The sequence below is a fragment of the Oncorhynchus mykiss genome, chromosome 28, assembly GCF_013265735.2.
Source record: "Oncorhynchus mykiss isolate Arlee chromosome 28, USDA_OmykA_1.1, whole genome shotgun sequence".
Classification (NCBI taxonomy): Eukaryota; Metazoa; Chordata; class Actinopteri; order Salmoniformes; family Salmonidae; genus Oncorhynchus; species Oncorhynchus mykiss.
In genome coordinates, this window is record NC_048592.1 from 7,382,661 (window position 1) to 7,408,028 (window position 25,368).

The window sequence follows — 25,368 nt, forward strand, 5'->3', positions numbered from 1 at the left end:
TCAGTCTCTTTTGTTTTCACACAACAGTTTAATAATGGAACATTAGTCACTTTAAAAATGTTTACATACTGCTTTAATAATCTCATATGTATATACTGTATTCTATTCCACTGTACTTAGTCAATGCCACTCCGACATTGCTCGTCCTAATGTTTATACATTAATTCCATTATTTTACTTTTAGATTTGTGTATTGTTGTGAATTGTTAGATGGTACTGCACCCTTGGAGCTAGGAACACAAACATTTCGCTACACCCGTAAAAACATCTGCAAAATATGTGTATGTGACCAATACAATTTGATTTGAACAGACCTTGAGGTCGTCAGACACGTAGCCATGTTAAAATACTCCAAACCAGAAGGTGTCAGTAGCGTTGTACGGCAATGCATGTCTGTGTGTTGTTTAGTTCATGGTCTAGATTCCAATGTTAGCTAGCTCCGCTGTTGTTGTTATTTTGTAGAAAGCCGTTGTTGATACTATCCAGATGGCCACAGCTAGATAACTACATAGCAAGATGACGAAGAAGCACTTTAATTCGATCTCCATAATTTCACTACCAGCCCATCGCTAGCTAGCTAACATTAGCATATTCGCTAGCTAGCACAACATAGCTAGTTGGCTAAGGACAATGCTCCCGAGTGGCGCAGGCACTCGTCTCAGTGCTAGAGGCGTCACTACGTTCGAATCCAGGCTGTATCACAACTAGCCGTGATTGGAAGTTCCAAAAGGGCGGCGCACAATTGGCCTAGCGTCGCCCGGTTTTGGCCGGTGTAGGGCGTCATTGTAAATAAGAATTTGTTGTTAACTGACTTGCCTAATTAAATAAAGGTACAATTTAAAAGATGCACCAACTCGGCAGCTGTTTCATGGAAAGCAATCCATTGTGATTTAATTATGTCATTACTAGCTACAGTGGTTAGCTTCCTTGGAAGTATTTAGTGTGCATTGCGTCTGTGCACTTAGCTACTTACTATCCCATATTGCATATGAAGTGTGACTGGCTCATGACATTTAACCATGTATGTATGGAGAATGTCATTTTTTCAATTTTGTTGTCACTCCTGTTGGCTCCCCACGTGGGGGTTCATGCTCTCTGGTTGGCTCAAAGTCAAGTCATTGTCCACTGACGAGCATTGAGATTCTGACAAGTAGATAAGACAGGATCGTCGCTATGGTGTCTACACGTAGCAGGTACAGCATTTGTTCTAGCAATGACAAAACGGCCTCACACTGTGATAAGTATCAAGCAGCAGTCTATCGTTAGTGAGATTATCAGTGTGTTTCATGCTGAAATTCAAATGTACTTGTATTCAACATTCGTGAAACACAGTGCACGTGAAGCTAGCTGGAAGGTTTTCGGCAAAGGATGTCTGTGCGCTGATAATGTCCAAGAGGGATAGCATCTGTGCATCGCGACTAGGTGGTATCCCAAATCTTTCACTTTTATACCTTCCTGATTTCATACCCGGATATGCGGTATTATCTCGGTATACTTTATACAATGTGAAATCGCCACAGTAAGTTCTCAGATCTTCACAATATATTGGGTTTAGGGGTCGATTTGGGGACCAGTGTTTCCGCTGCAGTCATTTAGCCTTGCAACAATTATTGCCGCCAGGCCCTAAAAACATGGACCCTGGAATAATATTTCTGCCGAAACGCACTTTGAAGATGCTATAACAGTTCACATTTACTAATGAATAGAATAATCCGACAACCCCATAGTAGAGTAGTTTATCTATTTACCTATCCGGCTTGTGTGTTGGTTATGAGAAATATTCATGTTGCAGAAACATCCAAGCAGTCAATGCACAACAATTCTTAATGCAATCTCGAGAAAACAGCAGTTTTTTAATAGCCTTTGTTAAAAAGATGGGGATCTGCACCATTTTAAAGTGTTTAACAGTGTCATGGTTAAGGAGAGTGGGGCTAAATGTAAACACAGTACCTTGGGGTAAAACGCCACCCTACCTACAAAATATTTCTGGGGGACTTAAAAAATGGTGAGACTGATTACATTTTAGTTGAGCAAGAGTAGTGGCAACCAGGGAAAGTGTTTGGAAGAATTGTGGTTTCTGTGAGAAACCATGGTCCGTTTACATGTTACCCTGGCTGGCGGCATACTACCAAGTTACCCTAACAGGTAGGCCAAATTTATATTCACTGTGTTTATGAAAGTTTTTTGGGACATAAAATATATCAATAGGATGCTAACAAGTTAAAATATCACTTTTAGCTAATGATTGGCCCAATAGGGTAAATGCAGATGAGCAACCCCATGCACTATTCTGCTGCATCATCAGTTGGGCTACAGGTGATAATGCATCTTGCTAATAGCATACCTGATAATATGGACCATGCATAGGCTATATGCATTGTCCAAAATGTTAAAATATGTATGTTATTGGGCTCATTTCAGTTGGTGGAAATGACATTTTAGAATTGTATTTCCATTCATTTTGGAGTAGAATATCATTTTTAAAATGTCAGCAGAACTGAGCTTCTCAAATATAAATTCTCACCTTGGACTCCCCTTCACCCCCTGAAATCAATTATGTTTGCCTGTAGGTCAGTCTGTGCTGTCAGAGACAGGCCAAGAGAAATGGGGACAGTGTGACCAGAGCTGCAGATGTCATCAGACAACTCCACACCAGGGCAATGACAAGAGAAACAACATGCTTTCACCTTTTTCAATAAACTTAACTGGACTTTTCATCCTGATCTTTGACATATTTTTTTTGAATAACTGTTGTGCATTTTATGTATTTTGGGAGGGAATTGCTCAGCCAAGGAATCAGGTGGAGGAATGGGAGATGCAGGCATGAGAAGTTAACATTTCTCTTATATACCATTGTTATTCCTTTGTTAGTTTGAAGTCTGATTTATGTTATTTTTAAAGTAAAAAATGTCGGCTTTTCATGGTCCGTTTTCAATAATGGCTGCTGTGACTACTGCTAGTTAACATGAGGACGAAAACGTCAGTTTTCTGGGGAAGTTAGTAGGGATGCACCGATATGACATTTTTGGCCGATATCTGATATTTTCCTTTCCAGAAGGAATCCGATACCGAAATTTGACATTTTAGCTATCTTTTAAGCTTTCTAGTATAGTTAACACACACACATGGACGCAGCATTCTAAGGCACTGCATCTCAATGCATGAGGTGTCACTACAGTCCCTGGTTCGAATCCAGGCTGTATCACATCCTGCTGTGATTGGGAGTCCCATAGGGCGTCATTGTAAATAAGAATTTGTTCTTAACTGACTTGCCTAGTTTAAAGAAAGGCCACACACCACACTGACCAAAAAGTTATTTTGTTGGCATTTACGTATGTCCCCATTACCAGTAAAACATAATCAAAACATATTTATTTCACTTGCTGTGCTGTTTCGTTGTTCAGTTGTTTCATTCTCAACCAGGATTTCATCATACATGTCAAGCAGTGAAGTTTCAGCTCTGTCTGTCTGTGGTCGCTTCCTCGGTGCGCACTGTCACTGTTGGGCCGATGCAGGTGTTTTTTTTTTTATAGCTAATATCGTCTGTTTCGATATGCATCCCTAGAAACAAGCAATATTTCAATCTTCTTGACGGAGCAGTGTAGATAAAGGTACAATTTGGAGGACAGTGGCATATAGCATCCCTGCATTGAGGTATGTTTTCCGACCCATGTGTCGCACCGGCTCCACAGTGTCATATTGTAACCATGATTGCGTTCAGACGAAAGTGTCAACAATCGCAAAGGTAGGGTCGGTATCTTCTGGCAAACCTGACATGATGGATAGTTGTTTTCTGGAAAAAGTTGGTATTGGGTTATTTCATCCAGCTTGGTTGATTTTTGTATTTTATTATTGTTTTAATTGTAACGTAAAGTGTTCTTCCTGTTGTGAGACAATGTTTGTACTAAGGGCACCATTGGGAATGCGACCCTGGTCTCAATTGGGCTATCCTGAATAAATGCAAGTTTTAAAGTGTTTAGTGTGAAATCTAAATAATTTTGTACAAACATACAGCTAAACTGATGAGAAAAAGACTAGCAAATGTAGCTAGATTAAACAACATTAAAACACTCAACTGATCCCAACAAAGACAGGACTTCAGTTGGGACTAGTTTGTGGACCAGCGGATGACTTGCTGTCCACTTTATGTAACAGTGGTCTAGCGTTGCGGAGTGATCTTCTGAGTGTCTTGACAAGAGAAAGCAGGGAGGACAGCTGACATCGAAAAGGAAAGCAGATCCACATCAAAAAAAATATAGTCAAATATTTAAAACCCCATGCAGATTCCCGAATCAACATAAATCGAGCAATCATAACCTGCAAGAAGCATGGAGAGGAAAAGGTGGGGTTGTACGACTTGCTCGAATGAGTTGTAAGAAGGACAAGTAGCTAAGTAAAAGACGGTAGCTAGCTAATGTTAGCTGGTCTGCAGTAGGGAAAGCATGTCTCTAGCTAGCTAACATTGTTTCTCGATGGAGTAGCCGAGACGTTAGCTAGCCACTAAAGTAAAACATCACCCACTTAGGTAACTGTGTACCAAAATTGCAAATGATCAGTGTCTACAGATTACGTCAAATTTGATAAGTAACCATTAGATAGCGAACGATAAGTCATTGATTGCTAACGTTAGCTTGCTAGCAAACGTCAGCTCCCCGCACATTTGACAACAAATTAGCAAGTAACGTTAGCATCAATAGCCTTCTGTTACAAGTCTTTGTTTAGATTTGTGTAAATTGATTCCGATTATGTGGACGTTGTACTACATTATTGTGGGTGCAGTGCTGTGGGTTACCCACGGCAGTAGCTAGCTAACTTTCATTGTTTACTACTACGCAGGGGTGAAAGTAAGGCGGTCAGGTGCGGCGTCCCGGCAAAAACAATAGTACGCCGTACCGGTAAAACGTGAGCCTATCAAAAGTAATATATGCCCAAACAACTATAGGCTATTACACAATTATTTAACAATTCTGCATGTCAGCCCCATGAGCATTTTCGAATTGACTGGAAACTGGGTGTTATACTGTCCATATTGCGTTGTGGTTTGAGGAGAACGCTTATATTCAGTCAAGGCCGTGATGAGTGGCGGACAAGGCTGAGATTAGTGGCCGAGACCGAGGCGTGCGAGGAAAACAGTGAATGCGTCAATTCAGACTACAAGTGTAAGCCTAATGACAATCGCAGAATGGCATTACAATACACGTAGGTGTTTTGTAACAGATGTCTCTTCCGCTGGTGCACAGTTGGTTTGGATGCTGAAATTATTTTGTGAGCGGACTAACGTACGCGGGTAGCCTACAGGAGCGCATTTGTTAAGTGATTGTTTGGCAATCAGATGAAAACATCTGGCTGGTTATGTTTATGCCACATTAAAAGGCATAGGTGGCGTGACCATAATGTTAGTTGAAGCTAAGCCTTCCCTAAAGCGAATTGAATTAAATTGGCAAAATTATATAGCCTAATTAGCTTCTATCTATACCGAAATAAATCAAATCATTCAAAATAGGCTACTACACCAGAAAGCATGATTTGGCCACAGAGGATCATTAGCGTCTTTGAAAAAACGCTGTGGATTGTTTTAAATTGCATAGCCTTTTGTCGGATAGATGATTGTTGAGTTGCTACTGTCAGTGAAAAGCGGAGACCTAGCCAGGCATATCGCAATATTAAAAATCACAATCGCGGAAAACCGTTTAGAAAGCAAATGGATATTGCTGTAAAGAGATGCCAATGAAAGACCCCAATCTGTCTTTTAGGTGTCAAAATTCTTAAAACTTAATTGAGCGAACAGTAGCCTATTTTATTGGCACCAGGAGAGAACATCGGCCATATCCCTGGTGAGTGCGTATTCACTGTCTTTGTCATTGGGTTTCTTTTAGATAGTAATTTCCCCCTCCAGGTTAGATGGATGTTGAATTGTATTTCGTAGGCCAATTATATGAGTCAGACATAGATTTTATTGATATTTTTGGCAGAGTAGGCTACCCTGCACATTTTTGTAGCATTAAAGAAAAATGTGCAGGCACTTCGTGTCCCATACCAGTAAGAAATTAAATCTACTTTCACCCCTGCTACTATGGTTGTTTTGCAGGCTGAGGTTTGTGAATTAGGCCCATTTGTAGTATTGTCAGTGCAACACCACTGACCTCCAGAATATGTTTGTGTCTCTTGTACCTGCAGGTTTGTGCCTCAATTCATTGCCTATGTTTTTTTTCTTCTCCTGATGGCCTGTTTTCCTGCCCCTTTAGTGACCCTGGAAAGAGATTCCTCAGCAAGCCCCAGCTAGCTCGTTACCTGGGCAACACCATGGAGGTGCACGCCATTGACCCTCGTGCAGGAAGGATGCTAACGAACAAACTGCACAGGAACAGGCACAAGCATCGCTATGACAACAACAATCATCAGATCAAGGTGAGGGAGTTTGAGTCCAGGATCATGTGTAATCTGTTTGAACATTGAACTATGATCCCTGACCTGTTTCTGTCTGTGTTGAAGGTTAAGCCGGACCTGAACACGACCCTACCAGTCCGACAGACAGCATCCATCTTTAAACAGCCGGTCACCAAGGTGACCAATCACCCTAGCAACAAAGTGAAGACTGACCCCCACAAGGCTGTCGACCAACCAAGACAGGTGAGTCCAACGATGCTCTGCGCTTATTGTTTGTCTTTTATTGATACCGTAATGTTATTTATTTCATTGCTGCCATATGGTTGGTAGATGAGGTCATCTGCTCTGGCCTAGTCTTTGAAAACGTATTATTGCAAATTGGCATGAGTCACTCGCTTTATCAAGCTGACTTGAAATGTCCAATGCAGCTGTTTTTATCTCAATATCAAATCATTTCTGGGTAACAATTAACTACCTTACTGTGATTGTTTTCAATTCAAATAGTCAAAAGAAACAGAGTAATTTCTCAAATAATTTTGCTAGGAGTGGTCTGAGTGAGAGGCCTCATTGGACGAGCATAATGGGAGGGCTATGTAACCTGAACTAGCTGTTAGAGGTTTTCCATAAATTATGAAGCACATCATTATGTGATTATGTGATGTGTTTTAAAGTGAAATGGCGAGCTGTTTACCCACTGTTTGTCCTCAGCTGTTTTGGGAGAGGAAGCTGAGTGGTCTGAGTGCGTTTGACATTGCAGAGGAGCTGGTCAAGACCATGGACCTTCCCAAGGGCCTACAGGGTAAGTACACACAGCAGAGAGTACTTGAGACTCATATACACATAAAACCAATGTTTTGGGATATCTGACTCTGTGAATCTCCCCCCAGGTGTTGGGCCTGTGTGTTCAGACAAGACCCTGCTCTCTGCCATTGCCAGCGCCCTGCACACCAGCCCCACACCTGTCACTGGTCAGCTGACCGCAGCCGTGGAGAAGAACCCTGGGGTGTGGCTCAACACCACCCAGCCACTCTGCAAGGCCTTCATGGTTACCGATGACGACATCAGGTAAAGTACACACACAACTCAGTGGTCTGGCTCAACAACACCCAGCTACTGTTGGGCCTTGTTGTTAAAGGGATAGTTCACCCAAATCACAAAATGACACATTGGTTTCCTTACCCGGTAAGTAATCAATGGACAAGGTATGACAGCAATTCATGCTTTAGTTTAGTTTGCTGGCACTGTTTCCACATGCTAACGTTTTAGCATTAGTGACACAAATCCCAGTCATGGGACCGATATTAGCATTTTTTTACGCATCATGTCCAAATCATCCGAAATAATCTCAAATTGATTGTGAAGCTCAACATTGTCGCTTATAGATGATTTTAAAATGTGTGAAAAATGTGCCACATATAAAATCATCAATAAGTGACCATGTTGAGCTTCACAATACATTTTAGATGATTTTGGATGATTTGGACATAGTGCCCAAAAAATGCTAATATCGGTCCCGTGATTGGGATTTGTGCCACTACTGCTAAAACGTTAACATGTGGAAACCGTTCCAGGCAAACTAAACCAAAGCATTGGATTGCTGTCATACCTTCTCCATAGACTGCTTACAGGGTTAGGAAACCAATATGCCATTTTGTAATTTGGATAAGTATTCCTTTAAGCCTGCCACGAGGACTGTCATCCATCCATTGCTCCCTAACCCCTCTCCTCTCTCTCCCTCTGGTGTATGTAGGAAGCAAGAGGACCTGGTCCACAGTGTGAGGAGGAGGCTGGAGGAAGCTCTGATGGCGGACATGTTGGCTCACATAGAGGCCTCCACCAACGAGGCAGACACAGACGCTCTGAAGGAGGAGCAAGCCGAGCAGGATGACAAGGAGGACGTATAGCAGAGGTAGAAATTAAATAGCTAGTTACTTTGCCTTTAAGAAATGGCCTAGGTGTGGGTTTGTTAGTAATACTTTGTAACGAGATAACCAGGGTAGCTAAAGTCCAAAATTGAAACATTTACATAATTCTGTGATTACCGGTAGTACCACAGACAAAAAAAAACTATTGATTTACTTGCGATCATTTTTCTCTCTCCTACAGGGTTGGTGATTGCGACAGAGAGCTGCCTGGAGCACAGTATTCTACCCATACACACACCAATTCACATACAGGACATTCACCAGGTTCTGACTAGCATCTGTCAACATGAAGGACCCTCTCTCGTCTACGTCTCTCTGAATTGTTGTTGACCGTCTTCAAGACAATCTAAATATATTTTTGACCAATTTAAATGTAATTTTGAATATTTTTTTAAAGCTCTTAGACGAGGCTTTGACGTTCAGAGTTCAATTCACTCATTTTTACCCTCACTAATTGTATGGAATGTGGAGAAGTATGTATGGTGCTTTAGGCAATATAGTCTTGCCCTCTTGTGAAGACAAGTTTAAGGTTAAAACAGTGTGTGTGTGTGTGCGCGAGAGAGAAGTGTGTTTTTGGGAGGGGGAGAGAGTGATTGTGGGGCACCACTCGGCCCATTCCAACTTTCCATCTGGTACCACTCAGTATCCTTTGCCCAAGTGGAGAATTAGTGAGTGGTTAGAGGGGTGCATATTGGGCAAGGGACCACATGCTGTAAGATGACAGTTGGAGGCTCAAAATGGACTTTGCAAAAGACTACCTGTTTCAGAAGTCAGTCATAGATAAGCATGCATCATGATCTATTATGGGCTCTTGTTATCTCTAACTAATAATTGGATTCTGTGTTCTCCAAACTGTCTTCTGGACGGTCATGAAGAGTGGTGCTCTGCACAGAGGTTGAACAGGCTCTCATGTCTCAAACTCTCCCATAAGTTCAAAATGGTGCTAATTTAGTCTGTTCTCATCTTTCTAGATGTATTTGCTTTCATGTTACATTGATGATCTGTCAATCGGTGCGACGGCTGACGTAGACGGCTACTCTGAAATAGTTGCCTATTTGGGATTTTGTATTTTTTGTTGTTGAAATCGTTGCTGTGTGGCAAGTCACAATTATGCCATAGTTATTTAACATTGGTTGTTTTTAGTAGGTTTTAAATGCTGACATTTTTCCCTAAACTTGTTCTTGATTTGAGTTCTGAATGGGAAGCTCATTCACTGTCAGAATGATCCCTCCATGAAATGTTATTGTTCAGATTATGCTTTATAGTTAAAAAAAAACAACCTTTGTTTCCATAGAGGGATTTGTTACCATTTTCTCTTGAAATTTGAGGTCAAACATCAAGCAATTAATTCTGGATGGTTCTTTTTTTTTTCATATAACTAAAATAAATGCTAACTCTTTTGTAATTTGTGTATTGTGTTATTTTAGACCAGGGGTATTCAACTCTTACCTTATGAGTTCCAAGCCTGCTGGATTGCTGTTCTACCTGATTATTAATTGCACCCACCTAATGTCCCAGGTCTAAATCAGTCTGTTATTAGGGGGGGAACAATGAAAAATGCAGTGGGACTGGCTTTGAGGTCCAGAATTGAGTTTGAAGGTTTTAGACACTTGGCTTGTGAGAGCAGTGGACGACCTGGAGAAGATTCATCACTAGACTTGTCTGGTTTTGTAGGCCACCTAGCCAGTCTTGGAAGTCAGGGATGGGCAACTGGTGGTCCCCCTTTTTTAGGCCTGTGGATCAATTTCCACAAACAAAACAAAAACATTTTTATTTAGGAACTCTGTAGGGGTCTCAATTTACTGTTGAAAGTTAGAATAGTAGAATACACAAGGTGAAATTTGGTTGTGGATCAGCAGTTTTTCCTCTTAAGTTGGTCACTGACAGTCAATCAGATAACATTTTTTAGATTGGTAAATTAGTCTAGCCAGCTATGTGAACTTGCATCAATCATGGTTAGTCACTCATTAAAAACTTCAAACATTTATCTCTGCCCCATGGCAAAATTAGTAGAATTAAATGATACTGAACAAAAATATAAATGCAATAATTCTGTAGATTTTACTGAGTTATAGTTCATATAAGAAAATCGGTCAATGGAAATGCATGTATTAGGCCCCTAACCTATGGATTTCACTTGACTGGACAGGGGAGCAGCCTTGGAGGGCATAGGCCCACCCACTTGGCAGCCAGGTCCGGCAACTGGGGAGCCAGGCCCAGGCAATCCGAATGAGTTTTTCCCCACAATAGGGCTACTCCTCAGTAGCTCACTCCCCTTAGTTCAAATTAACAGACTAATTTATTCAACATGAATAACGAGGCGATTTTGAAATAAAGTGCTTGTGTTTCCCAATAGCCTGCTGGAATAGGCTACTGAGGATGGGGTTATAATTTCAATCACTGAATTAAATATATATAATATGTCTATGAACTGAATATGCTTGTCAACGACAGCTAGTGAAGCTGGTTGAGAGAATGCACTAATCCATCACATTTTCTCACAGTAAAGTGTAACCTGTGTGTTTGCTTGTTTACGTCTGTCTCCTACCCTGTTCCCTTTAACTCTGCTCCTGTTCTCCAGGACCTAGGGGTTCTGTCCAACACCCAGACGTGGATCCACCTCATGTCCTCCATTACCAACCACCCTCCAACTTTTCATTACATCATCTACAGCTACTGTTATTGTCATGTTGTCATTATCTGCTAAAAAAGTGTTCTTGCTCTATCATACTGGGCACTTAAATATGTGAGATACAGAGATTAACGCAAAACTCTAGCACTGCAAACACTCAGAAGAAAAAGGGCAAGTCCTCCTTCTGAGATTGGCTGCCTGTTGAGAACAAGTGACAAACAGAACCTCCCACCCACACAGCAACCACCTCCATATTACACACCAGAACTCAGTATTTCAGTCTATGATTGCCATGTGAGTGTACAAAAAAATCTGTGAAAATAAATGAATGACACAGCTCTATCAAAACAATATCAACATTTATATATTAAAATCTTAAATATTGCCAGGTTGGTTTTCACAGCTGTTTCACAATGTGTTAATTATTCTAAATTGTAAGGTATCCTTTGATGGTATATATTAATTCCACATTATTCATTGTTCATTGTTGTATCCTAGGACCTTTTTTATTTTTGAAAAAAAAAAATGTGCATCTATTTTAGAATAAGGCTGTTAAGTAACAAAATGTGGGAAAAAAATCAAGGGGTCTGAATACTTGCACCCGAATGCACTGTATATGCATGTTTACAGTGAGCAAAAATACTATGTCCAAAGATAGACTGAAAGAGCTGCTCTAGACTGAAAATCTGGACCCCTACAAATCAGCCGGGCTAGACAATCTGGACCCTCTCTTTCTAAAATGATCTGCCGAAATTGTTGCAACCCCTATTACTAGCCTGTTCAACCTCTCTTTCGTATCGTCTGAGATTCCCAAAGACTGGAAAGCTTCCGCGGTCATCCCCCTCTTCAAAGGGGGTGACACTAGACCCAAACTGCTACAGACCTATATCTATCCTACCCTGTCTTTCTAAGGTCTTCGAAAGCCAAGTTAACAAACAGATTACTGACCATTTCGAATCCCACCATGCCTTCTCCGCTATGCAATCTGGTTTCAGAGCTGGTCATGGGTGCACCTCAGCCACGCTCAAGGTTCTAAACGACATCATAACCGCCATCGATAAGAGACATTACTGTGCAGCCGTATTCATCGACCTGGCCAAGGCTTTCGACTCTGTCAATCACATCATTCTTATTGGCAGACTCGACAGCCTTGGTTTCTCAAATGATTGCCTCGCCTGGTTTACCAACTATTTCTCTGATAGAGTTCAGTGTGTCAAATCGGAGGGCCTGTTGTCCGGAGCTCTGACAGGGTTCAATTCTCGGGCCGACTCTCTTTTCTGTATACATCAATGATGTTGCTCTTGCAACATTCTCTGATCCACCTCTACGCATACGACACCATTCTGTATACTTCTGGCCCCTCCTTGGACACTGCGTTAACTAACCTCCAGACGAGCTTCAATGCCATACAACTCTCCTTCCGTGGCCTCCAACTGCTCTTAAACACAAGTAAAACTAAATGCATGCTATTCAATCGATCACTGCCCGCACCTGCTCGCCCGTCCAGCATCACTACTCTGGACGGCTCTGACTTAGAATACGTGGACAACTACAAATACCTGGGTGTCTGGTTAGACTGTAAACTCTCCTTCCAGGCTCACATTAAGCATCTCCAATCCAAAATTAAATCTAGAATCGGCTTCCTATATCGCAACAAAGCATCCTTCACTCATGCTGCCAAACATACCCTCGTAAAACATGACAGCCAGACAAGCCACTGTATGTATTATTGACCGCTCCTCGACTTCGGTGATGTCATCTATAAAATAGCCTCCAACACTCTACTCAACAAACTGGATGCAGTCTATCACAGTGCCATCCGTTTTGTCACCAAAGCCCCATACACTACCCACCATTGCGACCTGTACGCTCGTTTGGCCCTCGCTTCATACTCGTCGCCAAACCCACTGGTTACAGGTTATCTACAAGTCTCTGCTAGGTAAAGCCCCACCTTATCTCAGCTCACTGGTCACCATAGCAGCACCCACTCGTAGCACACCCTCCAGTAGGTATATCTCACTGGTCACCCCCAAAGCCAATTCCTCCTTTGGTAGTCTTTCCTTCCAGTTCTCTGCTGCCCATGACTGGAACGAATTGCAACATCTCTGAAGCTGGAGACTCACATCTCCCTCACTAGCTTTAAGCACCTGCTGTCAGAGCAGCTTACAGATCACTGCACATGTACATAGCCCATCTGTAAACAGCCCATCTATCTACCTACCTCATCCCCATATTGGTATTTATTTATTTATTTGGCTCTTTTGCACCCCAGTATGTCTACCTGCACACTTCATCTTCTGCCGATCTACCATTCCAGTGTTTAATTGCTATATTGTAATTACTTCGCCACCATGGCCTATTTATTGCCTTAACTTACCTCATTTGCACTCACTGTATATAGACTTTTTGTTTTATTTTGTTCTACTGTATTATTGACTGTATGTTTTGTTTATTCCATGTGTAACTCTGTGTTGTTATATGTGTCAAATTGCTACGCTTTATCTTGGCCAGGTCGCAGTTGCAAATGAGAACTTGTTCTCAACTAGCCTACCTGGTTAAATAAAGGTGAAAAAAAACAACAACAAAAAACAATAGATAATGATATATATTCAACCACAAGGGTGTACTAATGAGCTATGTGAGATAGAAAAAAGTTAATCATAATAGAGGATTACTGAAATGATATTATTTCAGTGTAGATAAGGGAAGGGCAGATTAAAATAAAAACATGACAGCCAGACAAGCCACTGTATGAATCAAACGGACTTGCATATGAATGGAGGGGAAATTAGTTGACTTTGATGTGTAGGGTAAGTAACATTAATGTGTCATGCAGATTACAGTTTTTTTTGTGCTATTCATGTTTTAATGTTAACAAGGTACCCAAAAATGGTTTGAAGTAAGGTTTTCATTTTATTAGCTAAATGAAACTTGTTTAAACAGCGAAATTGTAGTGGAAATCAGCCTTGTTTGAATAGCAGGGATGAAAAGAATGTAATTGTAATGATCTCCAAAATTCTAATCATTAGGTCATCACACCGCTGACATTACCATGGACGCTAATAGTATATTGAATCCCATTGAGACGAAGGGCGGGACACTTTTTGGCTGGGGGACATTATTTGGCATGACAGGCCCCCAAACGGCTAGGGCCGGCTCTAACTGCATGTGTGGGCATGGAATTGGGTAGGCTGTGGTCCCTCATGGTGAGCTATGATTTTTCGTGGCTCCACCCCTATCAAAGTTGCCCATCCCTGCTCTAGGTCAATGTGAGAATCAGAAATGGATAGCAATCAATAATGGATAATAATTTCTTATTCCAGATTACATGTCTGGCATCTATTATTCAGTTACTGTCCCATTTGGTCAATGCCAAGGGGGATGACAGGCACCCACACAATAAGTGACAGGGACATTGTTCCGTTCTAGACCTTTAGGCATAGTTGGTGATATTTAACTGTTTGCTACCCTTGAATTTTTTTTTTGAGTTCTAGGTTTTGATTGGTCATTTAGAATGTCCCCAATCTCCCAATAATCCAACCAACCGTGTGATACCACACCACCATAGCATCCAAAACTGCCAATTTCCCACCACTTTTCAAAAGATTTGACATGGAACCATCAAATTACTAATTTGCTTGATCAATTTCCGATTATTAAAATTTACCACAGTAACAATAATATCGATCGTTACTGTGAGGCTAGCACGCTTGCGGTTGAAGCGCTTCTGTGTTGCGTGGCCTTTGAACCCATTGTTGTGTCGCGACTGACGTCAGTTCTATGTGCGAGACAGGCAGAGCGGCGTGCGCCTGGCGAGACAAAGGCGGCGGACCAGGGAACAGCCGGGATAAATATCCAGATACAATTGTCGGGAGGTATCTGCATGGGAGTAAAATGATAGACTACAAATCGATGCAAAGATCGACGGGCCGCTAAATGACCTCGACATTCGTCTGGAATATAATTGTTTCAACAGCCTGTCCCTTCTCTTTCGTTTTAAACATTTTCTCCAACGCCCCCAATTTGGCGAGCTAGCTACTAGCTAGCATTAGAGCATTGGTAGCCACTCATCATTCCTTCAAGAATCAAACGAGAGGAACTCCATACAATTGGGAGGTAGCCAAAAGGTAAAGTAACTTTGTGATATTTTATTCAAATATAAAATACACGTATTTGGATTAGACGTATTATTTGAACTTAAGTATTTTTGCTCGGCTATCCATCTAGCCAGCTAGCTGTGGTACTCCCAAACAAAGGGGACGACAACGTGACAGACTCAACTGTGTGGAGCTAGTTTGCTAGCAGATTACCGGTTTTCCAAATGTGATGCTCCCATTTCGGGATGAGACGGTCAGAATAGACAAAAGAAAATGCTCGAGTGTTGGTCAGTGTTAGTGAATATTGTATGATGCATATTTCAACAAGAACCAAGCTTTATTTTCGCCACACAGTGAGACGGAATGCAACAACAAACAGACAAAGCAGGATAGGAGAAGGGTTGAAGGAGACGTCGCCCAAGTGGAGCAACACACTAACCTATTTATGAAACTAGCGAACTATGACTTCGGATATGTTTAATAACTTTTAGTGCCTTTTAATTTGTGTGTTTTCTAAAACGTAACACGTTTTGTGCTGAAACTCCCTTTGTTGTGTCAATTTCCTAGAAAAGAGCGCTTTGCACACAGACGTCCCAAGATCTGATGTTCATCCTCTTGGACTATGCCTAGCCCCTTATTCCACCCCGAGATTATGGACCACGACATGGTAGTGAGCAGCCAGCACAACGGGGTCAGCCTGCCGCGAGAGACTGACCAGGAGTCCCGGGACGAGGACCATCAGGATGCGCTCCGCTTCGCCCTGGACCAGCTGTCATTTATGGCCCTGGAGAAGGTGGACTGTGGGGGTGGTGGTGGGGGGCTCGTTGACACGCTCGACGGGAACCAGGGACCGTGCTCCGGGAATTCCAATGGCGGTTATGTCGACCTGCAGATGCTGGAGCACCAAGGGGGTTCCCGGGACTCCCCGACATCCTGCTCCCCGTCTCCAGAGTACTATGGATCGGGCGGGTACCATATGACTGGCCCGCACTCTCACCCCATGCTCGGTGAACAAAGCTCAGTTCTCTGCAATCGCAAGAGGAGTGTCAACATGACCGAATGCGTACCTGTGCCCAGCTCAGAACACGTTGCTGAAATAGTGGGAAGACAGGGTAAGAATTCTGTATGTTTTCCACTTTTGTTTATCAATGTGGTTAGGCCGTAGCTAGCTAATTCATAAGGTATTCTAGTTATAGATGTTCAGAGTCTAGCCATTACCAACTACCTCTTTCATAACCACATGAATGCATAGGACTGCCTTCCTTTGTTTGGATGGTGAGATATCTCATAAATTTATCAGCACCGGCTGGTGTTATTGAGACTTGGCCTTGATGTGTACAGTGGATGTTGTTTATGCGCTTCATGTAGATCAAGAATGACTTACTAGCCTAATCTGCATGTCTTGACAAGTGTTGAGACAACTAAAGATGTGTGTATGGGATAGGGGGAGGGGTGGGTCAGACAAAGCAGCAGATTGTCGGGAGTCCGGACATTTCTAGCAGCCGGCAGGCACCAAACAAAAGAAACCTGTCGAATAATATTGATTTAGCTATATGTAGGCCTCAAGTCACAAATTTAAACAAAAGGCCTGGCGTTTACATTGAGGTCAATGTTAAAAGTCGATTTTTAGTCATTTGTATATAGTTTTGCTCAACCCCAATGCGAGTCTTTTGGGAGGTCCGATGCACAGAACACGGGATTGGGCGGTGTTTTCGCCCCGCATCCAGCCCCGTCGACCGCTCTCGACTGGTTTCAAAATCCACCCATATTTTTTTTTATCTCCGCACACTTAGCTCAATATTCACTACTAGTTTGCATACACACAGTGTCTATGCTTGGCGCAGTTGTGGCAACGTTATTGCATTGTTCTCTTTGTTTGAAAATGCCATGCTTTCTGCCTCCCAGAATGACATCACACACTCAGCACCCCATTGGTGGGTGAGAGTAAACCGTCCATATTTAAAGGAACAGTGCAGCGCTTCTTGAGTTAGCATCATTAATGCTACTTGGCTAACAAGCTATAGGCTTTATATTCTGGAAATATATTTTAATCTGTTTGTTAACCAGTGAGTGGCCAGATTTTTTTGCCAGTTTTGTATATTGTTTTGTCTCCCCAACAAATTCCTCGTCTTTCAATAAATTAAAGCAGCAAGCAGGGGTTGTAACAATGTTCTGTCCCTGTTTTGGTAACAACTTCAGGAGGGGTTGGAGAAATGTATCCACTCTCCAATTCATAGACAAGGGCTATAGATGCCAGGACAGGCCATCCATGATATCAACATTTTACTTTTAACTATGTTTGTTTTCATGTAATTTTAAACATTGGAGTAAAATAAGTGAGTAAAATAAGCTTATATTTTGGGTTCTCCTGGAGTGTGACAGTTTAACTAAGCTCATGGGGCATTTATAAGTTCTATTCATCAGGATTCAATGGGTATATACATAAATTCAAATATGGAAGTTGCATGCCGCTTAAAGTTAGTCACTGTATATACTGTTTAAATTATATAATTCATTTTCACATAGTTTATGCACAACCAATACTTTCCACTTAAATTCCCATTATGAGAATAATGAATACCTTAGAGGCCGCTGCCCTATATAGACTTGAAATCACTTTAATAATGTTGACATATTTTTCATTACTCAATCTGGTGTATATACTGTATTCTGTTCTACTGTAGTCTATGCCGCTCTTTTAGTCTATGCCGCTCCGACATTGCTCGTCCAGATATTTATATATTCTTAATTCCATTCCTTTAGTTTAAATTTGTCTGTTAGATATTACTGTTGGAGATAGAAACACACACATTTCATTACACCCGCAATAACATCTGCTAAACGTGTATGTGACCAATAAATACTCCCCCAAACAAAACTGGCAACAAAAAAAAGTATATATGCAATCTTCCACCCCTCTCTGTCCCAGGCTGTAAGATCAAGGCTCTGCGTGCGAAGACCAACACCTACATAAAGACCCCGGTGAGAGGCGAGGAGCCCGTGTTCATAGTTACAGGGCGCAGGGAGGACGTGGAGATGGCCAAGCGGGAGATCGTCTCTGCGGCCGAGCACTTCTCCATGATCCGGGCATCCCGCTGCAAGGCTGGGGCCACGGGCACAGGAGCACCCGGGACAGGGGGAGTGCTCCCTGGACCCCCCCACCTGCCTGGACAGACCACTATACAGGTATGACAATCACAGTAGGAGATACAGCAGCTTAAATGTTTTTTTGTTTTATAATTTATTCAACCAGTTCCGTTGAGATGGTCATCTTTATTTTACGACAAGGGAGCCTTGGCCAGTAGTCAACATCACAAGCACCTGTGGACATATACAAATATCTGTTGGCTAAAATGTCCCTTCTTTGAATAGATAAAGTAGAGGTCATGATAATGTCTAACGTCTACTTTCATACACTTACTGCACGACCGTTCAATTCCATTTAAATGCCAGTTCTTGCCAATTGCTTTACTGCTCTGCCAGTAAATGGCATGGTTCATCACCAGTTTTTATAGTTATGTAATTCCTCCTTGACAGTTTTTCATGGCCAGGTCAGGTGGTCTGTAAAACTCTCACTGTTAAGTATTTCCTTCCCTGGTGCAGGTACGGGTACCGTATCGTGTGGTGGGGTTAGTGGTGGGGCCCAAGGGGGCGACCATCAAGCGCATCCAGCAGCAGACGCACACCTACATCGTGACGCCCAGCAGGGAGAAGGACCCCGTGTTTGAGGTGACTGGCATGCCTGAGAATGTGGACCGAGCCCGGGAGGAGATTGAGACGCACATCACCCTGCGGACCGGGGCCTTTGTGGACCTCCAGGGAGACAACGACTTCCACACTAACGGGACTGACGTCAGCCTAGAGGGCCTGGGCTCGCTGGCTGGGGGGCTGGGCGCTGCTCTCTGGGCTCGGGCCAACAACGCCCACCCTGCCCCTCCACCCCCGCCGCCTCCTCCACCACCCCCGCTCCCCATGGCCATGCACCAATCGTCTGGGAGGAAGCTGTCCTCCTCGGCCTCCTACCACCAACACAACGGAGGGATGGGCTCTGAGAGCTACAGCGCCACCAGGAGGGCCACCGAGGGAGGTAGCCCCACCAGCCCATTCAGCACTAGCTCCAGCAATGCCGGCGGAGGAGGGGGGTTCACCTTCGGGGGTGACTCCACCCAAGGCCTCCCCTCTGAGGAGCTGGGCTTTGAGTTCAGCGCCTCCAACATCTGGGCCCCTTTCGTCAACGGAGGAGGAGGGAAGATCCCAGGTACCTCTCAGAAGCAGCCTCTCCGCAGAAACAGCAGCGGCCTGAGCGGCGGTGCCATCACCCCCCGCCTGTCCCCCACCCTGCCCCCTGACGCAGTGGTGGGACCCCTGGATCATCCACTGGCCCGTCGTGCCCAAAGCGACCCACTCAGCACCCTCTCCTGGCTGCAGTCGGGCGGTGCCGGTGCAGGGTCCTTCTCTGGAGCATCTAGCTCCAGCTCCGGAGGGTCATCCACCGGTTACTCCTCCTGCTCAGCCTCCTCCCTGCCCGGAGGCTCTCCCACCGATTCAGAGGGCGGGGGCAGCGGCATTGGCCTGGGCTCTGGCATGCTGGGCCGGCTGAAGGCCGCAGCAGGCGCTGGTTCTGGAGGTCTGGTTGGCATGGGGCCAGGGGGTGTGAGCAGGGACTGCTTTGTGTGCTTTGAGAGCGAGGTGACAGCGGCTCTGGTGCCATGCGGCCACAATCTGTTCTGTATGGACTGCGCCGGACAGATCTGCCAGTCCGCTGAGCCCGAGTGCCCTGTCTGCCATACCACTGCCACACAGTGCATCCGTATCTTTTCCTAATAGTCCCCCCCCCTCACCCACCCGAAGTAAAGGGATGGTATGGGAACTGAGGAGGGGGCGAGAGGGGTAGGGGTGTCATCTTTAAAAAAAAAACTGAACTTTACGGTCTTACTATCCGAGAGAACTGCAGTGGACCATCAACTGTGGCGGGACGGACGGACAGCAACGACCTTCTCCGCACATGATGGACCACAATGATTACAATATTAGAAATGACACTATACGGATGTTGATTTAATGATAACTATAACAATAATAATAATGAAAATATTTCCAGACTGACTGATTTTGATTGGTTCTGCGGACTGCAGAAACAGTATGGTGGGATCAAGAGGTTTCACGGTGGACTTGTGTGGAAGGAAACCAGTGTCTTATCTTTCTTCTGGATTTTGTTCTGACCTGGACCAGCCTTCAGGCCTGAATTAGCTCAGCCTCTAGGTTGCCAGGCTGTCTGTATAGTTTCATCCTCTCGCTTTTTCTTCTTCAGATATCTCTGCCTGCTTCTCTCACAAGCCTTTTCCTTTTGACACTTTTGTACTTAATAGCAGATATTTTTCGACGGAGCTGCCTAGGCCTGCACTTTTCTACTCAGTTTCCTTTTCAATGTTCTTTGACAGGATGCAAAACGCAGTTTTTTTGATCTTCTGAGTTCTCTCCTGTTCTTTATTTTCAGCTCTCTCTCGCCATCTCTCCTCTCTCTGATTCAGAGGGGTTGGGTTAAATGTGGAAGACACATTTCAATACAACTGACTAGGTCTCTCTTGCTAGCTAGTATAGTGACATAAAGGAAATGCTTTATGAGCCTGGAACTGACTTTAAAACAGGCACAGAGACACCTATCAGACAAAAACAAGCCAGAAGGCCCTCCTAGATCTTATGAAGACTGAAACACTTAAGGTATTTATACTGTTCAAAAACTGATATCCAATGTTGTGGTTTTAATGACTAGTATAGGAATAATACAATGGTGTTAAGTTATTTAAGGAATATCAGAACTAATGCCAGAGGTCGGTTACTCAGTCCCCCTTGGTCCTTCTTTCTCTCAACCCCTCTCTCGCTCTCTCCCTCTCCACCCAATTGCTCTCCTTCAATAGTTCCAGTTTTGTTTTTGGCCCCATTCTTCCACTCTCTCTTCCCCCTGTGGAGCTCAGTGTAGACACCAAGCCATCCATAACCCAGTCCACTCAGATCCTCTGTTACAGTTTGCTTTGGAGAGCTAATGTATTTTTTTTAACGGGTCTTTGGCTTTTGACTGTAAAGTATGTGGACCATGTTGCCCCTGACTCCCTACTCTGAACTGCATTGACGTCGAGTAGGATAAGATGGGTCTTGATGTCACACACAGGAATGTCTCGTCCAATAGGGGTCTTGGTTAAGGGGAGGTGGCCCACCCCCAGTATTAGGGGCATCCGAATGAGCTGTCTGTGCCCTGAGCGACACATTGTAATGTTATTAGACCCCCCCCCCTCCGCGGGTTCCTCGATTTAAGGGATTTTTGGTCTTCCGCGCCCCTGCCTCAACTCCCCCAGCAAAGCTCTTTATCTCCTAGTCCAACCTGGATCACCCCTCCCAAGTGACATTGTCACCCTAGGAGATCTATTTTGTTTCTATTTTTGTGTTTGTATTTTCACATCAACTGCCTCTCTTACTGTGTTTTTAAGTATGACATGGTTGGTTTTGGTGTGACGGTACATGGTTGTTATATGCAGCCCTCTGAACGTACATGCGGATCTACTCCTAGAGTCAGACAAGCCATGGCAAACAAAATCAAAACAATGAATGGGAAAGGAAAAAGGGCTTCCTTGCGCGCGCACACATATACACACTACATTTTCAGATGTTAACCTTGTTATCAGTGACAACAGCGAGAATAATCAACTTATCCAATATGGCAGCTAGTAGCTAGTTCATCCAGGGCTTCCAGACACTCTGTGTTCAAACCCCAACAGCTGCAGAATGTGTTGCTTGTTCTTTTCTCACTGGTCAACCCTGTCAGCACCAGCCCTTCTCAGTCATGTCCATCGCCTGTGCATGAACTAACAGAAGGCTCTGTTCCAATACTTTTCAAATGCAGCATCCCTTTCTACCCTCACACCTTCAGGTACTATCCACTGATCTACCATGTGTGGACAGGTGAAAGCAGGTTCTCTACTGGATTTTTCTCAATAATGTCACTTCAGATGAGTGACTACCTTCAGGGAGGGAGAAGGAAAGGATGCAGGGCAGCAGATAGCCTAGCAGTGAGAGCGTTGGGCCAGTAACCGTAAGGTTGCTGGTTCGAATACCCGAGCCAACAAGGTGAAAAAAATCTCTGTGCATGGCACTTAACCCTCATGTGCTCCATGGACAACATACTACTATGGCTGACCCTGTAAAACAACGCATTTCATTGCACCTATCTGGTGTGTGACAATGAAACAGAGAATTTATGTTTTTTTTTTTTTTAAGAGAATGAACAGGCAATTCACATTGCTACAGAGCTCAAGTATAGTCTCTGTGCTTGAGGGTCAAGCCGGGCTACTTTTTAACAAACAACTTCTATGTCTGTGAGATGCCTGACTAAATGAGCTCGTCAAGTGAAGGGGACAGCGGCTTGACGTCGTAGTCTGTAATCTAATAATCCACCCTCCACATTTAACTACACCGCAATGCTCCCTACTTGAATGGCCCTTCATGTCCACAGATGTGGAGCTAGTAGCTGGCTGACTGAGTCATATTTCACTGAAGACTATAATGGTGCTTTGGTGCAACTCACTACTGACATAGATACCGTTCTCTCCCCCTCTTTTTTTAGGAGTTAACTGTATAACTGGCAACCCTGACCCTGCTCTCTCTCTCCCCTCAACGTGGGAGGGATCTGTGTAAACTGGCAACCCGTCCTTGCTGGGTCTGACTTTAAATGTTTTTAGTACAGTTTTTCTCTGCTCCTGCAGACTCAAGTTGGGTGCAGGGAAGGATGTGACCACATCTTTTAAAGGAACAGATAAACTATGACTGTTGTGTCACTTTTTTTGTGTTAAAGGGTCAATCTTAAAGGCCCTTTTCCAGAACTGCCCATGACTTCTCAGTCACTAAAATGTCCAGAGTTGAATTTGCCAGGAGGTTCTGGTCTGGTTGTTTCACCAGGTCATGTACAGTAGCATGAACAGTTAAAGGGTACAGAATATTCTCATATTGACTGCAGATTATTTTTTGCTGAATTTAACCCCTGACCCCCACCCCATTTAAGGTTTGAAAACAGGGTTTATAGAGGGTCCTTAAGGAGTAACCTCTGACCTTTTTGTGACAAAGTTGGACCCAGGGGGAGCCACGCCCATCCAGGAAAGCCGCTCCCCCTGGAACTTCGCCTTCCTATTTTGCTTTAATCCTTTAACGCAGAACCAAAATGTTATGTTAGCGAACAAGGTTTCAGGCCTGACTTGTGTATATACCCTGAATACAATCAATGGGATGTCATTTTCAAAAAGTTACCAGACTTAAGTAAGGAAGTTGCAGTTTTTAAAAACATGTAACATTATTTGTAGGTTAACCATGTGCATGTCTTCAAGCCATCAGGCATTAGCAAATACTTTTTCAGAGGAAAATAACTTTTTACACTTTATTTTTACAATTTATTTGCTTACCTAAATATCCCAGACAATAATGTGACCCTTTTTATTACTTCAAAATATTTTATTTTCCATATTTTTTATTTTATTTCCTGTGTACAACATGTAGGCAATTTATAACAAAATTAGAAAAAATTATTGAAGAAATTTTAAAATTGAAATATATTTTATTTGAAAGTTTATGGACCTTTTAACCGTGAGCCGGAACAATATATGCATATAATTTGAGCTGTCTTGACGGTTGAGAAATGTATCAAGAGTTTTATTTTTTATGCTTCTTTAATAAAATCTTGTTTTTGGTTTCATTTTTTTTTACTGTAAAACAATAACCCTATTGTGATTTTGTTTTTTCTCTCCACTTTTTATGGTTGGAATACTGCATGGCTGTGTGGTTACCTTGCATTCCAAACCTCCAACCAAATCAGTGAGCCACTAGTCTTATGGACAGATTGTATGTAAACATATCTGAACAAATTACACAAGATTTTAGTTTTGGGTTAACTGAGATTAGTGAGCTACACCGCTCCTTCCAAGGACTGGATAGGAATGCTAATTTGGTGTGGTTTGAAAATGATACATTTATCAGTTGACTGGCTTGGTTAACAAAACTGAAGCATGGATGTCCATAGACTGCTTTCAGAGCAAAGTAACTTTAAAAACAAATATGTGTGAACTATCCCTTGCAGTAGGTCCCTTATTGTTCTCATTCCACCACATGGTGGCAGTAGATACTCATTGGCTAGATGCTATGAACGATGGGTGTGCGTGCATATACAGCGGCCTAACAAAGCTCCCATTCAGAGGGGAGGCATTGCAGTTCAGTTGGCAGCTTGTAGATAGGTTTAGGATGTTCAGTGTCTTTTTTACATGTGGTCATTGAGTATAACAGAATAAAGAATAGGCCGTTTGTGACAAATGCCTTTTTAATAGGAAGCAGTTCACAACCAAGCTGCATTCCAACCCACCTTAATCCTTGACAAAGAACAATCATAATGATAAACAAATTAGAAACATCCTCAAAAAATAATTCTCATGCGAATTCTGTGTACAGGCTACATTCATATTGGTTAAATATTGTCTTCACAAGCCTTTTGAAAAATAAATGTTCACAATTCATTATCATTAATTAGGTATTCAGATAAGAAAAAACAGATGTCTGGTAACATCAAAGAGATGTGCGCTGGCATGAAGAAGTTAATTTTCCTTTCATGCACTGGTGTTTTGTTTTCATTCACGGGGGTCGGCGTCCATGGAGATGTGTTGGCATGCATGCGTGTTCATCTCACATGTGCCCTTTTGTGCTTGAGCATACGTCAGTGTGTGTAGTAGAAGACAATAGGTTATTGTAGTTAAGTGATACATTCTCACTATCAGTGGCACACTCGGCTCTCATAATCCTGCGATGTGAAATGACATTCAGAAGCCTCAACAGGTCAAAAGCAAAAGATGACGGAACATTAGTGGATTAGCTCTCCCTCCACAGTGCAACATAACACAGGCCATGTTGCCCTCTAGCAGTGGAAATAGTAGAAGAAGCTCGAGTTGATTTTAATTTACAATAAGCAGAAACATCACAATATAAGCGCTTTGTGCTAACACCCATCATTTTGCATTGTAAATGTAGAACTGTAGAAGAATGGACAGAGGTCTGTGTAACATGGGGTGTTTTCTGTATAGTAAGGGGACAAATTGACCAAAAAGACAACTACTGTAGATATTGTCTTAAAACACAGAATCAGATTATCATGAAGGCAGTCAGAGAGACCATGCAGTTGCTATGGGTGGCCTATGGGTTGGTAATTGTCTGGCCCATAGCATAGAAAACATTTCTTACATTTTCACAAATGCAGACATATGGACTGACTAGGCAGTGTCCTTTCTGTGTCTGATGGTCA

At 43.0% G+C, this 25,368-nt stretch overlaps 2 protein-coding genes and 1 long non-coding RNA gene across 4 annotated transcripts; all 3 read left to right on the forward strand.

Annotated features, from left to right (window-relative positions):
* Positions 1-229: 229 nt before the first annotated feature.
* On the forward strand, positions 230-2,723 carry LOC110508419. Its single transcript, XR_002471310.2, has 2 exons — positions 230-2,145; positions 2,571-2,723. It is a non-coding gene; the product is annotated as an uncharacterized LOC110508419 (long non-coding RNA).
* Positions 2,724-4,151: 1,428 nt separating this feature from the next.
* LOC110508420 (methyl-CpG-binding domain protein 3) lies at positions 4,152-9,717 on the forward strand. Of its 2 annotated transcripts, none has more exons than XM_021588936.2 (7): positions 4,152-4,342; positions 6,246-6,408; positions 6,493-6,630; positions 7,096-7,186; positions 7,275-7,452; positions 8,138-8,296; positions 8,494-9,717. In XM_021588936.2, the coding sequence occupies exons 1-6, from the start codon at positions 4,329-4,331 to the stop codon at positions 8,289-8,291; spliced, it is 738 nt and encodes a 245-aa protein (XP_021444611.1). In that variant the 5' UTR covers positions 4,152-4,328; the 3' UTR covers positions 8,292-8,296; positions 8,494-9,717. The 2 variants fall into 2 exon arrangements, with proteins under 2 accessions (XP_021444611.1, XP_021444612.1); XM_021588937.2 differs by lacking the exon at positions 4,152-4,342 and adding an exon at positions 5,105-5,834.
* A 4,865-nt stretch (positions 9,718-14,582) lies between these two features.
* Positions 14,583-23,802, forward strand: LOC110508421 (RNA-binding protein MEX3B). The gene is made up of 4 exons (XM_021588938.2): positions 14,583-15,071; positions 15,609-16,153; positions 17,971-18,227; positions 18,645-23,802. The coding sequence occupies exons 2-4, from the start codon at positions 15,664-15,666 to the stop codon at positions 19,863-19,865; spliced, it is 1,968 nt and encodes a 655-aa protein (XP_021444613.1). The 5' UTR covers positions 14,583-15,071; positions 15,609-15,663; the 3' UTR covers positions 19,866-23,802.
* The last annotated feature ends 1,566 nt before the right edge of the window (positions 23,803-25,368 follow it).

Coding starts and splice junctions, on each gene's coding strand:
- LOC110508420 (XM_021588936.2), top strand. Junction 6,409..6,492: donor ACAACAATCATCAGATCAAG/GTGAGGGAGTTT, acceptor TCTGTGTTGAAG/GTTAAGCCGGACCTGAACAC. Junction 7,453..8,137: donor GTTACCGATGACGACATCAG/GTAAAGTACACA, acceptor TGGTGTATGTAG/GAAGCAAGAGGACCTGGTCC.
- LOC110508421 (XM_021588938.2), top strand. CDS start 15,664: ATGCCTAGCCCCTTATTCCACCCCGAGATTATGGACCACGACATGGTA. Junction 16,154..17,970: donor TGAAATAGTGGGAAGACAGG/GTAAGAATTCTG, acceptor TCTCTGTCCCAG/GCTGTAAGATCAAGGCTCTG. Junction 18,228..18,644: donor CTGGACAGACCACTATACAG/GTATGACAATCA, acceptor TCCCTGGTGCAG/GTACGGGTACCGTATCGTGT.